Source organism: Macrobrachium nipponense, chromosome 32, assembly GCF_015104395.2.
Source record: "Macrobrachium nipponense isolate FS-2020 chromosome 32, ASM1510439v2, whole genome shotgun sequence".
Taxonomy (NCBI): Eukaryota; Metazoa; Arthropoda; class Malacostraca; order Decapoda; family Palaemonidae; genus Macrobrachium; species Macrobrachium nipponense.
The window spans coordinates 25,025,029-25,043,113 of record NC_061094.1 but is presented as its reverse complement, the minus strand read 5'-3'; the positions used below and the strand labels follow the sequence as shown (position 1 = coordinate 25,043,113).

At 38.3% G+C, this 18,085-nt stretch overlaps 3 protein-coding genes across 6 annotated transcripts in view; 2 read left to right on the top strand and 1 right to left on the bottom strand.

Annotated features, from left to right (window-relative positions):
• LOC135207279 (uncharacterized) overlaps window positions 1–18,085 on the top strand; it is a 126,826-nt gene that overhangs the window by 20,705 nt on the left and 88,036 nt on the right. For 2 of the 3 annotated variants that reach the window (XM_064238944.1, XM_064238945.1), the window contains exon 3: window positions 15,819–16,028. The exons of the other annotated variant lie outside the window; for it this stretch is intronic. In XM_064238944.1, the coding sequence (XP_064095014.1) occupies window positions 15,819–16,028 (210 nt within the window). The remainder of the gene's footprint in view (window positions 1–15,818; window positions 16,029–18,085) is intronic. 3 annotated transcript variants of the gene reach the window in all.
• Window positions 1–18,085, top strand: part of LOC135207281 (4-hydroxyphenylpyruvate dioxygenase-like) — a 203,555-nt gene that overhangs the window by 131,030 nt on the left and 54,440 nt on the right. The gene's annotated exons all lie outside the window — the stretch shown is intronic.
• LOC135207282 (uncharacterized) overlaps window positions 1–18,085 on the bottom strand; it is a 66,647-nt gene that overhangs the window by 7,451 nt on the left and 41,111 nt on the right. The window lies entirely within an intron of this gene.

Genomic DNA, 18,085 nt, shown 5'->3' with positions numbered 1-18,085 from the left:
AATTTTTCAGCATTTGTCATGATTGCTCATGCAATCTCACTTCCCATTTATGGTTGTTGTTTCTTTTAGGCTTTTTTTACTTGTCTCGACTTCTCCTTAGGGTCAATGGCCTTTATTTAGTCAAGCACTTTCCTGTTATTACTTTAACTACGATGCAGTCCTCATAGCTTTCCTTTCCTTGCTTCCCTGCAGCTCTCTTTTGTCTTCACTGAACTTTTGCTCTAATCTTGAAATCATATCTCAATGGGTATCCCATAAGTCGGTCAAGTTCGTTATTACTTTAGCTGATTTAATCTACTCCTGCGTCTATGCTTCCGTTTCTGCATCCTGTTGTGTATTGTGAAAAAACCGTTAGCCTGTTTGCTCTGCAGTCTGGAAGATCCATTTTTTTGAAGATGGAAGCACAATTGTGCAAATTGCTATATGTACTTCTAAACAGACGTTTTATTTCTGTGCCTTTTCGTTTCTTTATCAAATGGAGCATGTCCCACTGACAAACTTACTCTTGTCTCATTTGGATCTCCACATTTACTCAGCTGGGTTTCTTTTCCATCGATTGCTTTTTTTTCTTGCCAGTTCCATCCTCTTAGATTGCCTTGCAGCTTGTGGAAGCCCATATCCCATCTTTTCCATGTGGAAATTCATAATTCCAGGATTGTTTGGTTTCCTTCTACCTGTTTTTAATTTTCCATCTATTTTCCCTGACTTTTATAGTCTGTTCTCTCACTTGGTAGCGCCAGCATGTCTCTCACATTTAAACGCTATTCTTTTTTCCATTTTTTATTTTCGTGTGTAGCTTATGGCAAAGTATTATTATTTACTCTTCTCATCACTATTCATGCAGAGTGGAATTGCCTTGGGGATCTGGATCCCTTACGCTGGGGAGTGGAATGTCCGTAGCTATGGGAGACTGGTGCTGGATTTCTTTAGGATTTTGTATTTTGTATATAATGCGGATGGACTCCATCTGCATGATCTTCAGTTTTGTGATGTAGCTATTATGAAAAATTATATATCAAACAACTTAAGCCGGGACACATAATTCTTTGACAGCCTAATTTACGGCAAACACATCCACAAACAAGTTTTTGCTAGTCTCATAAAGAGTCCCTTCCAACATACCCAGTCAAACGCATCGGAGTTAAAACCCCCTGTAAATTTTATTTGACAAACATTTCATCCTTAAATATCCAGAATTGGCATACTTTAGTTTTTATTATTATCACTATTAGTTCACAATCATTGTGGAGTTGTGGTATAATTTCTCATATCCTCGTTCCTCTTCTAATTATTCGAAGATAAAGCCTGGAAGTTAGCAGCACAATAGGAGCGCTACTATAATAAGGGATGAAAGTTCCAAAGTTCACCCTGTCAGAGTAGCGTCTATTGTCCAAATAAAATAAAATGAATAAATAAATCCAAAAATCTTTCCACATACTTGTCCAGCCAAAAATTAAGTGCAAAAAAAAAAAAGAACTTTCAAATCTGTAGTCAGTATGTCTGGATCAAATGTGTTTCTAGAAATTTAGATTCAACTTTTTTTGTTCCTACTGGGATACAAACCTCCACTTTTCATATGGCGTTATCCAGGTGCACTGGGGGGGGGGGGGGCATGGGGTTTGCTGTGTACTGATTAAAATAACAAATGATTATCACAGGTAGGCTTGGAGCATCTACCTGACCTCTGTCAATCTACCTTGGCTATTGCATTTCCATCTGCTTTCGTGAAAAGGCTGTCTTGGCGTGTATGTAGAAGATTCTGTACTGATATGCTTCTTGGACTTTTTCATATCACGGGTTAACTGATTTCTGTGCTTTGTGAAGCTGTTATCTGTTACACAATCCCCACGGGTAGCCTGGTGTCTTTTCCTAAGTTTTTTTTGGTGTATTTTTTGTATGTTTTCAGTGATTGTTGTTCACCTTGTGTGTACCATGTGTGTGACCCCCTTGTTCTTATGATGCTACCTCAGAAGAAAACCCAAATCCATCGTTGTCCAGGAAAGGAGAAGAAACCCAATCAAGTTCAGATCTCCAGTGGCAGGAGATACATATTTTTGTGTTTTTAAGTTTCATATCAAGGTCATGAATGTTCAAGAGACACAACAGGTTCAGAATTTGAAGGGTGGCATACTCATCAATGACTACAGACACAGAAGAGAAATTCATCATCGAGGAATTCATGAGCGACTCCCCTCCTTCGTTAGTCCTCCTTCCCCTTTGGATGGCCTTTAGTGGCATTCAGTGGCATCAGTGGCATTGAAGAAGTTTCCTCTTGCCCCTGTCAAGGAAGGACCAATAGCTGAGAAGATGGCGGAAAGACAAAAGAGATGTTTGGCATCCTGAGAAGGCTGGAAAAACCAACATGGTAGCCCACGTGAGTTTCTGCAGGGGACTCAACACCTTACCCAGCATAAATGAGTAGGGTCTAGGCCTAAGAAACAGTCAAAATACCCTGCCTACTCCTCCCCTCCCATCCAAGTTCAAGAGAGAGAGAGCCAGCCTCTGTCAGCCTAGAGTTTAGGTGGAAGTAAAGAGAGCTTCTCGCTTGTGGAAGAGTCAAGTGAAACGTTTCCAGCTCAGCCTCGTCATCGCCCAAAGTTTCACCTACTTCTTTCTCACCTTTGGTAGAGCACCCCTCTGCAGCGGAGAGCAGTGTCAGGGAGAGATGGCATTAGAGGGAGGGACTCGTCCCCTTCCAGGAGGAGGAAGCACAAGTCCAGCAGTAAGGGAGGGCACCCTTTGAGACAGCCAATCACTGAGACAGAGGCATTCATCAGAGTGGAGTCGATTGCAGATGCAACATGGTAGGTGAGGCAGGTGTTCTCCTTCTAGGCAGAGCACCCAATGAAGCAGGAGTCAGAGAAACGTAAGTATTCTATTTCTGTTCTGTATTTGCTCCTAAATTGGATTCATTTATTATTATCATGCAGAAGAAAAGCCCTATTCATATGGAAGAAGCCTACAGGCCATTAACTTGGAATTCAAGCTTCCAAAGCTAATGGTGTTCATTTGGAAGATATTCAGGCCATGGGAATACAGAACGAGAGATCAGCTGTTGGAAAAAAAAATATACTATATTCAAAATCCATCAGAAATGAACTACTACTAGATAAATTTTGGTTAGAATTTTCCTGGCATGAATAAAGTTTTGTTTTTTGTTGAGAATGTAACAGTTTCTAAATGTCCATCAGCAGCTGTGATTTTCTTATAGGCTAATACTCTTTGTCTTTTATGTCTGCAAGGCTTAGTCACTTGCAAGTTTCAAAGATACTTAATTTACCTTACATGAGGGAAGGTCTTCAGTTGTGGTGTCCCCCTGTTTTTTTTTCCTGCTTGTCTTCTTCTTTCCCACTGTTATCCCTACCTTAAGGGGTTGGTTGCCTGAAGAGACTTCTCCAGTGCATGCATCAATCATGGTTTATTGTTTGCAAAGGAGCCTAGCCTTTTACTCAAAGTCAGACTGCAAGGCAGCAGCTGTCCTTTTAGCCATCTTTTATGACATGCAGGCCTTACAGTGGCAGTATTCTTACACACCCCTTCATGTACTGTCGGCCAAAAAAACATAAAAACTCTCTTGGCAGAGTTTCATAATTTTTCGTTCACCTGACTGACGCACGATTCATGCCTTTTTTTATCTATTTTTCTTTTCAAGATGGAAGAAATCATATGTAATGATGTTAAAAACAGTCACTGATATCTTTAGAACTTATGTTATGTTATTGTGTAAAACTATTTTCCATATAGCAAAATTGACGTGAACGAAACGAAGTGATAAAAACGTCATATCACACCACAGATAACATTGCCAATAGATAGGAGACACCTATCACCAGTAGTATCGCATAACATAGTCCTTAAATTATCATCTCATGTTAAGTTGAAGGTAGTTGAACTTTTCCATTTGTTAAATTTACAGAAAACATTGGAATCTCACAAAATGCTATCAAACTTTAAAAGCAAAAAGAAGAAGAAGAAGAAAAAAAAAAACACATAACTAACACGTGTGAACCAGGCGACCTCACTCTATTGCTTTTGATGTTATGTGCACGGGAATCTAATGTCAATGTGTCATTTATCGGTTTAAGAAAAATCCCTCGATGAGCGAGAGACAATTATTGCACTGCATTCGGTGCAAGTTCCTGTTGGAGAGATATCAAGCAAGCTTAATAAACCGGAGAGAATCATACATAGAAAAATCAAATTGTTTAAAAGAACGGCAAAATTTAGAACATGGGCCTAGAGGTGGAACACCTCGAAGCACCACAAGAGAGCAAGACAATACGTAGGTGTAAATGTTGCTGAGCAACATTCATTTGTGAATTTTGAATTCTAGTGCCTCGTCACGACATTGCTGCAACCACGAATCATGACTAGCTCTACGCTTATGACTGGTGTCTGATGAATACTTAGATGGAGAGGAAGAGGATTTTAAATCTACACTTGAATCTTTGATAGTTGTCTAATGAATAATCAAAACTTTATCTTTGATGGATGATTTAGATTCAGTAGGCTTACTCTTTTTGTTTTGTTTTTTATCAGTGGCCGGTGAATACCACGTATAGGGAGAGATGCAGTTTCAATGATGCATGCATTTTTTTTTCTTCAAACCTAAAGAATACATTTTATTGGGAGATACTTTATTAACATCGGCCTAATCCTTCCATCACTCCTATACGCCACCTCTGCTCTCTTCTCCATCTCAGGTTACTCGATCCGACGAACTCGTATCGCGTGAAAGCATCACTAATGATAACGGTTATTTTAAAATTCCCCGCACACGACAAACGGACGCCTTAAAATGGATGTTTATAAAATATTTCTGTTCAAAGAAACTTTTATCTTTCATTCCCAAAATATGTGCATACACTCGTGTTACCCCGTAGCCGTCAAAGAACAACCCTTGATTAAAGCAGTAGGTTTACTTGGAAAAAAAAAAACATATGAAATAGACTTAAACGAGAACGCACCTTCATATTCTTATCCTTTCAGCTACTTCTAATATGCTTATGGTGGTAGGTCTAGGTATACATGTGAAACTAATTTGAATTAATTTCTATTTTGATCAACCTAAGAAAACTTTAATGAAAGTAAGCCTTTCTTAATGTATTCGTCAGTTTTGACTCCCACAGCTTTCCAACGCTCCCCAAATGAAAAAGGATGACATGCAAGGAATTCGATAAAAAAAATAAGACTGAATAAGGTCTGAGTTAATTATGTTAAGCAGTTTATGAAAAGGATAAGAAGAAAGGCGAACATGGCTAATAAAACGAATAACTTGGGAAGGGAATCAAATAAAGCAGATTAATATATATATATATAATATATATATATATATATAATTATATATATATTTTAGGGCTATTGCCTTGAATAATAGGCGCCCTATGAGGTAATGTTAGACTTGCGATAATCTTACGCTAAGTCGGTTGGTATTGCACTTCCATATTCATGGGAGTGTCTTGGGGTTTGTAGATCACTTACGAAGTCGGTATTATCTTCTTGGGTTATGACGACGATGTGTTAAACTCATGATGATTCGGTGATTAGGTTCTTGTAGAAAACACGAAGTATATATTATATTCTTCTGAAGTTTTACATGGTGAAGATCAGGCATGATTGTACAAGTCTTCTAATGACGATAGCTTGATCGCTTCTGCCAATGATGATGGCTAATTCTATTCTCTCTACATGATAAAGGCTTAGGTAAAGAGGTACAGGTCTTCTAATGACGATAGCTAACTCTATTCTGCTCTCGTCTACCATCTCTGTTACAAGTTATGAAGGAAGCAGATAGTAGCTCGAACATATGAACATACAATCAGATGACATAGTTCATACGAACACACAATCAAAATGAGACGCTACAGATCACGTAGCCGTTTGAATTATAGGTCGCGGTAGTTGTCTCAAGCAGGGAGCTTAGACTAGAGTTTATAAACAAATGAATGACTACAGGTGACGGCATGTTATCTTAGCCTACTTTTATTGTATACGTCATCTTTAGCGTCTCTATAACTGGTTCACTTAAGGTAGATTTTTGGGTGATCCCTATGCCTACGAGACGTTAGTTTGGCGGCCGCTGATTGGCTGGGAGCTGCCTACCTCCCGGTACCAGCCAATCAGCGGCCACCAAACAACGTCTCGTAAGAATAAGGCTCATCCGAGAATCTACCTAAGTGAATCAGTTATAGTCTGATCACATTCCTGCAAGCAATCTGGTTGACCTCTTTAGTTTTAGTCTTTTATATATATGGAATAACATTCATATTTTATTATGTAAACACTTACATATATATATATATTATATATATATATATATATATATATATATATTATATATATCTATATATATTATATATATATATATATATATATATATATATATTCAATTTAATATTCACTAATATTACGTATCCGATAGAGTATGCTGCTGAAAATAGACCTAGGATAATCATATGGGAAAATTAGAAGTCCAATTTAGGCCCACTAAATGTGTCATGCAAATTATTTTATTGATCAAAGGACAAATTAGTTTAATTAAACATCGTTTTCAAGGAATGTTAAACGCCTTCATGTATTATTTATCGGCTGAAGGAGACGGAATGACAACACCCCAGTGCAGTACGTTGAGTCAAGACTCGAGCGGCAGCAAAACCAACTTCAAAATCCTTCGGTATGCTGTCACGAAGCTAGAGTTAAGAATAAAATTAGAAATCGTGGACCCATCGGTATATATTTTCTTTACTTTGCAAAATAATTATCTTTAACACGTTGAATAAGTCTATTCAGTGTTATTTATTGTTAAGTAGATAATCTGGCACCTGCATATGGCAATATTCCCGTAACGAACAATGAATTAAGAAACTACGCCAATTCTTCGTTGGCCGTCTGTACACAGACGTAATTGAAACCATGCCACTCCGAAGATGATAGGCTTCAGTATAAACTTAATAACTTTATGACCAGGTGATGAGTGTCTTTACCTTAACCTTCATTTCTTGCTTTGTGAAAATGAGAGTGGAAACATTCTACATAGACAAAGTTCAGTCATGGTGCTCTAGACAGTGAGGTTTCACCATGATCATCATCATTTCATGACAAAATGGCGAGAGACCTTTTTTCGATCCTCTTCACTTCTCAACTTGAGGGAATCATTCAATAACTCCAAGGACATAGTCTTGCCACCTCAAACGCTGAATGTTTTGTCTTGGTCACTCTTCACTTCCTCCTGACTCTTCCAGATTCAAGACAAGAGATGGGACCAGCTTTTGTATCCAAGGGTGAAGTCACAACAATCCAAACGTTGAGGCATTCTGGAAGCCAAAAGGCCTCGTTTTGTCCCCCTCGGCTTGGAAACTGAACACCAAGAGGCTCCATAACCACCCTTCCTTGAGGGAGGGGCACCATTCAGTGACTCTGAGGGCAAAGTTTCTCCTATCCATGCCCCGAGTCTCTTCCCCTTATGGCTTGAGAGGGGAGGGAGCAACGATTTAAGGGTTAGATTTGAAGTCAAGTTGCTCTGAACATAAGGGGTATTGTCCAACACCTTTTTTGTGTTGCACCCTGAGAGAAGGCTGACATTCTACCAGTTTAAGGTTGGAGTCACAAGCTCAACACAATGGGGTATGTTGTCACGACCCTTTTTATTTCATGGCAGTTTGGTAGCCACTTTATTCCTGTTTCCAGAAAGGTCAGTTGAATAAGGATGGCAGAGTACCATGGAGGGGTCATACAGAGGACAGCGCTCTCTCTCATTTCATCTCTATCTTCTGATTGATTACTGTCTGCATCTTAACTCCTCTCACTCTCCTTGGGTGCTGGCAGAGGAAGGGTACTCTAACCCTGTTTTCAGACTCTGAATGATCTCTCTTTGAAAATTTTTGCTTTTGGGGTGGGACAGGGAAGCACATATAACCAACGAAAAACAGGATCAGCATTAGGTGCAATACACCTACACTGCAGACCTGAAGTTATCTCACATCACAGTAAGTTCTGGGTTTACAACAGAGTGGCCTTTTGTAGGGACATGACCCATTCAGGCTTCTTATCCATTACTCATTATCAGGCTGACAGATTGGAGCTCCCGAGATGAGGTACGGGACAGTCCCTCTTCCCAACTCCGGCTCATTGGATTCAGGAATATGAACCAGGCATGTGATATAGGAGAACTATGGAGGGTGTACTTTCTCCTCCTCACATCAACACTTTTGTAAGTGTTTCACAGAGAAAAGCATGCAACCCGTTAAGTAAGACCCATTCATGCCTGGATGCCTGGTCTGAGAATCAGGTTTTTTCTGGTGGAAACTAACTGCTGTCTTGTCCTCTGGTTATCCATCTTTTACAATCAATCAGGGCCCTTTCACCTCTCTCAGACACCCCAGAGTTACAAAAGTAGGGATACCATATGATTCACAAAAATGATGAGGGAGGCCCAAGTGAGGTTCTAGCCAAGAGCAAGGATTAAGCCAGACTCTCTGTTGTAGCTTGGCTCATTACCTGAACAGCTGCAGTAATGGAACAGGCTCAAGAACAGACAGGTTTCGAACTTAACCCAGACTCAAGTCACGAACCAATGTGCGACTCAAGTGGACTAGGAACCAGGTTCATGATAGCTGATGAGGTTTGAGATCAGACTTCATCTTTAGTTGGGTGCATGACTTGTCCATACTGGTAGCGGGGTTCATGCAACCATAATTTTAGCCAAGTTCATGACCTACATCAACTCTGTGGTTGTGCCTTTCTCCTTGTACAGAGTGGGATGGATTTGAACTATGCTCACCCAGTCAGAGAACTGGTACTGAAGTGAACAATAGGTTGTCTAGGGACATTGTTGGATGCAGCAGCGGAGAAAGTCTTCCAGTCCAGGCAAGAGTAGAAAGGCCCTCTTCTGTGTAGAGTGCCATCGAAGGGGTCACTTTCCACTCAATTTCTCCACTGGAGTAGCAACGTCCTTGGGTTACTCCGGTAGGGTATGGCCCTCTCGAGAGAGGTAGCTCAAGAATACAGGAAACCCTCTTACAAGTGTTCAGACCAAGAAGGACAAGCCTGTCTGCAACCTGGGAATTACCTCCATTCATAAGGAGCTTCAAATGATCAATCCCCTCCAAAATAAGGACTCCTAAAGGGCTGCCATAGCTAGAGTCCTCATAAGCTTGAGAGTGCTCTTTCTTCCCCATATGAACCTAGGGATGGTGTAGAAGGCAGGTACAGGCTCGGGAGATAGTGCTCCTCTAGGCCCAAACCTCAGCCAGGAGGGTTGGGGAATTGGGGAACCCCACAGCCAGTAATATCAACAATCCCACTCTGAGAGTTGGATCCTCATGCCCTTCAGGTTCATGAGAGTTCCTGACCAAGACAGAACCCAGCAGTCCCATCCCTGCCAGAGTTTATTGAGGCAATAGGGCGGAGAGTGTCATGACACATAGAAATTGTGGTGCCATGTTTTTTCGTCTGACGTCATTTCGTCAGTCACTTCGTCTACATATTTGGGTCCTACTCCTTTTTGTCCAATTTTTTTTCGAGCGACATTTTGTCCAATTTATTATGATGACCAGTAAATAAGACTCCATAAAAAAGGGGAAATATCAAGAGCAAATAATCTATGAGAATTTTATTGATAGGATACAAGTAAAATACAGCATAAAAATGTATTTAAAAAAAGGCATTTAAGAAAAGTAGTAAGATATAACTAATGATTTATTATGATCACCAGTAAACAAACTCCATAAAAGGGGGAAATATCAAAATCCAATAATCAGTGAGAATCTTATTGATATAATACAGGTAAAATGCAGCGGGAAAATGTATTTAAACAATTCATTAAAGAAAAGTAATAAGCTATAAGTAATGATTTATTATGATCACTTGAACTGATGCAAAATTAAAAGCCACATCCTTCAAAAAATCAGCTTTTCTAGTTGAACCATATTCAGTGATCGATCTTTTAAGGCGTTCACTTATTTTTTATATCACGTACATGAATTCAACAGATCTCCCCTAAGAATTTGAGCCTTTTTACCTTGAAAGAACCTTCTGCCTTCCTTCAGAGTTTTGGTTAATTTCCAAATATGCTCCACCCGCCATACACTTTATAGCAGATGAACAAAACCCTCTGCAGCAGCAGAAGTAAGCGATGAATTCAGCAGGTTTTTCTTCTTCATCTATTGAATCTTCACAAGCCTCTTCGACATTCTTCAATTGGAGAAAGGCTAATGCTGAAAAAACATTGAATTTTATGACAGAATGAATGCAGTCTGTATAGTATTTTTCGTTGAACCCTAAATCTATAAATTTTCGAAACACTGATTGGCTCAAATAAAAAAAAAACATGCCACAACAGAAGAATTAAGGAATAAAGAATTAACAGCCTGCACTGCAACTTCAAAATCTGCCATGATATCCAGCGGATCTGCTTAGGTACGTGATTTTCAATTACTAAAAAATTATTGGTACAGCTGCTTTGTTTCACTCGCAGTAATGCAAAGACACCATGGAAACCTGCTACCTTTAACTTATACATAAATACAAAACAGTTGAAATCACTGTTCTGGCACAATTTTGAAGGTTCCGTCACATGACAATAACGATATGATGCTATATCCTGAAGAGCACTTTCTGATGCAAATACTACATAGTAAGAGCTGTTGAGCCTTGACACCCGAATCATACCTCAGAAACTGTTCACCATTATTGCATTTACAATATTCGTCAGGCATTTCAAACCATGTCTAGCCAGAGATTAGCCAGAGATTAGCTGGAAATCCAGAAAGTAATAGCAACCTAGAAAGTTGAGAGCAAGTATTTTCTGTTAGTTGCATAAACTGCCCTCTATTGCACTATGCGAACTTAATGCTATGTTTTTTCTGCTACTTCATGCTCTATTTCTGAAAACTGCTTTTCTAGCATTTAACGAATCTACATCAGTGGATGAAAGTGCTCACTAGAAAAATAAATAGTTTTCGGGGGGGGGGGGGGGGGGCTCAATGTTTTTCCGTAATTTATGAATTTGCACTGAACACAGCCTTCTGTTCTCACATCTCCAGTATTCCTCTCATAGTTTTGTATTTCTTGAATGTAAATCGTAGATATAATTACTTTCATCAACTATTTTTTTTTGGTTTGTTCTTGGTCGACGCAATGAAATTTGCCATTTCGGAAAGTTTACATTAAATTTTAGCAATTTCTATACACAGTACCAGACTTAAGGGAGAGAATGAGTATACCACTTTATCAAAGGTTTTAGCAATACAATAACAACTTTTATGGAGAAGAATAGAGAAGAGTACTAACAATCTTTTAACGAGGCTCATTAAAGGAAGAGAGCATTAATAAGATTCCTTTAAAGAGGGTCGTTTATAGTTTTTTCTAAAGAGTTAAAATGAACAGAAAAAGTCGTTGGACAAAACTCATTGGACAAAAAGATGTAGGACCACAGACGTGGATAAAGTGACGTTGGACGAAATGTCGGGTCACGAGGAACTGTTGGGCACTACCTGAAGTGGAAAGATGCCCACCAGCCTCCATGCATGGGCTTCTTCCGTGTACAGGCAGCAATTGGAAGGAAATATAGAGAACAAGGACATATGACTCCTCACAGAAAGGGATGTCCTCCAAGGTAAGGTAAAGGCCCATGAGATTTGTAGGTTAATCCTGAAGGTTGACTACCAAAAGAACCACTCAGTCCTTCAGTGAGTGAAGGTAGGAGTAGGAGGCACCGGTCCTTGTTCATGTTTTCTACCTCAAACATTTAGATCTCAGGCTCTTGGAAGCATTGACCTCGGGCAGCGCCCCTCATACAATTGTTGTTTGACTTAGAGAGCCATAAGAGCGATGGAGTAAAGCTCACTCTAGGGATGAGAGATACATTGCTCCTCTTTGAGGGAGAGGGAGTTGTCAGGATAGGCCTTTGGCCCAGCAGGGTAATATTCCAGAGATTAGAGGGAATGGAGTACAAAACAAGCCGCCTGCAGGTATCTGGGGCACGTCCAAAAGTTCTGCCTAGCAGTAGGATGATGATCTTCATGCCTAAGGAATGAGGCTCCATTTGCAAAAAGCAGAGGTTTGTATACCCATAAGAACAAATAATTAATTTTAAAGTAATTTGTATTTTTCATGGGTATAAAAGTCATGGTTTTTCATAAAGTACTGACCCACCTCTACAATCCCTCTTCATTCTGGATTTACCTTTTAAACAAAGGGTTCACGATTGGGCTGGACCTTACAATAGCTGAGGTACTAGGCCGACTATCACAGCCTTACCTGGGGCAGTCGTTTCTTTTTTAGTCTGTACAAAACAGACGCACCCATTTCTGAAAAGCTACTGTTTGTATACATAGAAAAAATACAAATTACTGGGGGGGGGGGGAACTGAAGATAATTTTGTTTTAAATTTTTTTTTATTTTTTTTAAAAGTATTAAGCTTTAAACAGGAATTTTGCCGAAACATGAAGTGATTTTCTTTCAAACAAATATCCATGAAAGATGTGGATGTGGAAAGTTGTCAAAATGCTTCAGCTCTTCTGAAAATTTATGAGCGTTATTATTATTATTATTGTTTTTTCCAGATAATGTGTGCTGGTATAACAAGACTTCTGTTTTCAAGAAATTGAAGAATTTCAAAGGAAAATTAGGAAAAAAACAACAAATAGGCAAACAAAAAGAAGAACAAATCATTAATTTTTACATCATTAAAGCCAATTATGGAAATTAGAAGGATAAATAATGGAGTGTGTTAGCAGTGTTAAACATAATCCATTAGTTCATCATGGCATCATCCACGTCTCACGTGATCTCCTCCGAGGGTCTATTGAAATTCAGATACTACTATTTCATAAGAAGCTGGGGAAAAAAAGGTTGTGTTTTCGATTTTATATGCTTTCCTCCATGGGCAGTCAAAAACAATTCACAAGATCTTGACTGAAAAAAATGTACCTCTTGGAAATAAAAGTCAATTCACTGGTCGAGAAGTCTCAAATTTGTCAACAAAATCCCCAGAATGCTTGGACATTACAGTACTTAATAAGATCTGCCAAGTGCTGTGGGACAAAGGCGTAAATTGCCCCAGTGACCAAATGCGGAATTTGGTGAGGAAGATCAAAGATGAAAGAAATGATGTCAGCCACGAAGAATGCAGCATTTCTGAAACTGAACTAGATTACAAGCTTAGTCATTGTAGAGATTTGCTGACAGAGACTCTAGGTGAGGCTAAAAAACTCTATCCAGCTCATGTAGTTGAATTAAATCAACTGGAAAGTGAGATTTGAAGGTTATTCCAGAAATAAAAGAAAGATCCGAGAAAAATATAATCCCTCTAATCCTGATGATAGGAAGAGGCTTCAGGATGAAATCATAGTGTATGGAAACTATTTACGAGAGTATGTCTTAGAAAAGTCGCAAGGAGAGTTAAGAGAACTGTATACCCTGCTGTGTAGGATTTTACCTTTTGACTGGTTAACTCAATATGGTGTCATAGAGCCTTGTGAGTTCATGGTATTCCTAAAGGTGGACACTGATAAAGAGTTCCATGGGGTGATTTTTCTGACAATGATTTTATGAACATTGACCAAAGAGAGATACTTAGCAAGAAGCTGCATGGTAGGTACCCAGATGTTGTCATCTTGTCTGGTGATGCTGAGTCTTGTAAGACACAATTCTCAGTTCCATTGTAGAGAAGTGGTACAAGCAGACAAATGATATGCCAAATCTGTCATCTTATGAAATCTTGCTATATATGCAGTTTCGGAAGAGGGATCACAGCAACTTTGACGACTATCTTCGAGATCACTTACATGGGTCGGTGCTTGACCTGAATTTTGAAGTGGTCAAATCCTCAATCCTTCACTCAAGGTGTCTCTTTTTATGTGACGGATATGACGAAGCAAATCCTGAGTCAAAGAAGCTTTTTGAGCAGATTTTACAACTGAAATGCAGTTGCAAGAAAATTGTTGTCACAACTCGCCCTGTGAACACTAAAGAACTTACAAGCCTTGTAAATACATCACAAATACATTAGGATCAATCTTAGCATTTTGGGTCGTTCGAAAGGAAGATACGGGAGCCCACATTCAGTCTCTCATAAGCTATTTAATAAGTGACACAGCCAAAGAGATGAAATGGTTAGAGATATAACTCAGAGTTTTAAGTCAATGAGTTTCGAGATGAGTGTCATATTGAAAAATCCCCTCTGGTTCAATTTATTTTCTCTGCTTTATATTGAATGTCCAAATCTCAGAGGAAAAATCAAGACAGTGTCTGCACTTTACATTGAAACACAGAAGCATTTGAAAAACCGTCTGATAGAGAAAGTTAGAGTCAAGAAACATGTGGTTTGATGAATTTGAGAGATTTTATAGACTGATGTCTTTGAAATATCATCTTGAGGAGAAACTACGAATTGTCTGAAGAAGATGCCAATGTCTTTGAAAAACAATGCTGCAGACTGAACTTAAGCTTTGAGACAATTATGTCATCTTATTTCAGTGTGAAATACTCACGTAAAAGGTCTTGATCTCGTTAGGATCTACTGCTACAAACACCGAAGTGAGCAAGAGTTTGCAGCTGCTGTGCTATTTGTGATGTAATAACCAGGATGTATAGAGAAGAGAGACAAAACTTTGAAAAAGCTTTTATCGCAAGGAAATCCTTTAATTGAAAAAACATGCTGCAATGTACATACGATGGATTTTTCCACATGTGCCTGTCAAGAAGAGAAGAGAATCTAAAAACATATGGCAACAAAAGTATAGAAAATGCCTTGGAGGGCTTATTGGTCCTTCCATAACAAGGCAATACTCTACAATACTCGCATAGATCTCCAACTCGATTCTCCAACAACAAGAAGATTTGTTATGCAAACACCTAGTACAAACTGAAAATGATGAGAAAGTTATTAATGCAATGGTGAGACTTTTGCCTCGCCAGTTATTCAAGGTCAATAGTTCCGAGACTCTTCAATGTCTGACCTCATTATTGCCCAGATTAAAGCCCGAGACACTTTTCCTCAAAGTACGGGACAACCCTCAAGAACATCTTTATATTATCCCAGTGATTGAAACTGCCTTGGAAAACGACATTAAACTTCATTTGCATCTTCTCTGTGAGTCTTCCAATATTACATATTTGAAAGAATCCCTGGATAGGGCACTAAATTTGAAAGAGTCCCTGGATAGGTCACACAAACTGTATAAAAATTAGTGGCAGGCTGACGGGAATAGGGGTAGCAATACTGCCTGAAATACAACGTCCATCGATTTAAGATTAAAAGGGGAGGCATTACAGCAGCTCTCCTTTTGTCTGGAAGAGCTTCCGAACCTGCAGGATTTAGGTAGGTTTTACAAGTATTATTACTATGATTCTTTGGACTCAGAAAAGCTTCATGTTTCGTGACAAATATCTGAGTGGAAAAAGCACTGAAAAGGTGAAAATTAAAGGACTTTCATAAAAGTAATACACGAAACCACATGTTTACCTGTCTTTAATTTTCCCCTTTTCAGCGAAATTTTCCACGAGTATTTCCTGTCAGGAACAATGCAAGTTGTCTGCAGTTGGAGTAAGAGATCCATCGCTGTCTGGTAGTTGTTTCTAAGGAAATTTGTATTTTTAACGTTTATGCTCTAAATATGCTGTGTCGCAACAAGACTTTTTGAATATTAAACAGGGTAGAAACGAATTTTTAAATTTAAATGGATATTCGTTTCCAAGATATTTCTCCACTGAATAGGAATAAGTTCAATTTCCTTTGTAAGCAAGAATATGTATCATCTTTTCTATAAAAAAATAACCACGTCTAATGAAAACATTAAAATTCTCCTTTCTAACAGAACTCCACCTCGACGACGATGGCGCCTTCAGTCTTGATGACCTCACTGCCCTTCCTTACCAGAGAGCGCGATTGATTTTGCAATACAGGACCTCTCTAGATTTGCAGATCAACTCCAATGTGGAAAGAATAGCAAAACTATTCAATGTTATTTTGCCCAAGGGAGTTTTAATTCATGTAAAGATATATTCTATGAAGTCCAAATTCACAGGTTAGTTATTAGTCAGATTGAAGGTCTGAGTATTTTAGCCTTTCTTGAATGTGACTTGCAAATACTTCAAATCTTCAAGAGCAATGATGCTTCAGACGGAATCCACCTTTCTAAGGAGATTGGGGCACAGTTCCATTCTCTTCAGAATTACAGATTTGGGCTTCTCTATGGAAGATTGGGAAGAATTTATAAACGGTGGAGGAGCTTGTGAGTGGTGACAACGCGTGACGGCAAGTAGCACGGTGCAAATTGATTAAAGATAACTACAGATTTCCGAGTGTCAAGGGCTTTTATTTTTTTCATCTATTGTTTTTTTAGCTTATAGGTAAGATGGGTGAAAGAAGAGTGAGGGCAGTTAGCTAGCTAACCATGGCAGGGATTGGTTTAGAAAGTTAAGTATTAGTAAGAATGATGTAAAGTGTGGTTCTTCCACAATTTTATTTGGGTAAGGGTACAATTTTACTAACAAATGGTAACATATTACAATAATGATCTGACATTATATTAACATGGTGAATTGTATAGATTACATATTTTAAATTTTATTTCTTAATAGTATTATTCTATTTAACAAAAGCTCCAATTTTATAATTGTAACCTTAATGTTAATTTATAATGATTTTGCAATATATTTACATAATAAATTCTACATATTACTTTTTCTCTAGACATTTCTTAATAGTATAATGGTTGAGGTTCATCTCGATGAATACATGAAGAATCTCTTCTCCACCATCTGTGGTCTGTGTTGTTTGGGTCAAGGTTTCTCTCTTCTACTTCCGATTCTTCTGTCATTTCACTAATGTACTGAAATAGTATACTCCATATTTTGGTTGCCAGTCTGTATAATCTCTGATTAATTGGTTCTACATTGTATTTTTTGTGTATTTGTTCAATATTCAGATCAATATCTTCTTGATTGTTTCTCACTGCAGACCTTAGTATCTTGTAATTTTTGTAATGCACTTACATTGGAAGTCGATGCTAAACACGTGGGTATTGGTGGATATTCCATTATTGGTCTGATTATACTTTTGTTAAAATGGATTTTGATATTTGTGTTCATATTCCTAAACCTTTTTTAGCTTTGTATTTTGTGTTCTTGCTATTCTCAGCCCTTCTCTGACATGTCTTGATATTCCTCTTTGTCCAAATTGCATTGCTAGTATTCTCGCGCTTTTAGTAAAATTCATTGGTTGCTGGCCTAACATTATTTGTGCAGGTTTGTATGCAGATACTGATGCTAGTTAGAATTTAGATTTATTTGTCTTTATCTTCCACTTCTTTTCAAATTGATTTACTCTTTCAATTTGGTCGATTGTTTTTTGAGCTACTTGTCTTTTCATAGTAGGGTCCCTTCTTCGTGTACGTCTTTCTGGGTGTATGACTATTTGAATTATAGCATCTGCAAAGCAGACATCAGTACAGTACTCTGGTGGTGGAGTCACATCTGATGTATGTAGTATGAATAATGGAGAAACAAAACCACAGTTACGTAAATGTACATATATTTAAATAAAACTTAAAGATAGGCTTTCGGGAATCTGTTCGGTTCCCCTTATCGATCAGATTGATAAGGGGAACCGACCAGATTCCCGAAAGCTATCCTTTAAGTTTTTTAAATTTAAATATAGTACTTTTATATAGCTGTGGATTTGTTTCTCCATTTGAAGACTCGTGCTACTATGAGGATTTTTTAATATGAATAATGTTGGACTCAATCAGATTTCACTTAGTAACGGGAATGGATTCTCTATGCAATTTTGTGACTTGATTGCTGCTGCTCGATCTTTGATGAAGTTGCATAGTATTTTCTCAAAAATGTCTGGAAGGTTTAGATGTAACATTTTGGATTGAAGTCCTTGTATCTATGCTTTGTCAAATGCCTTGGTTATATCTCTACATACTAGGGTGCATTAGGTACTTTCTTCTTTGTGATAGTGCAATTCTCTCGTATATTGTTGCTATTGCAATCTGGGTTATTTTTTCCAATATTTTGTCAGGTATTTCTGGTCATGATATTGGTTTATAATTCTCTACCTGACACGTATCTTTTC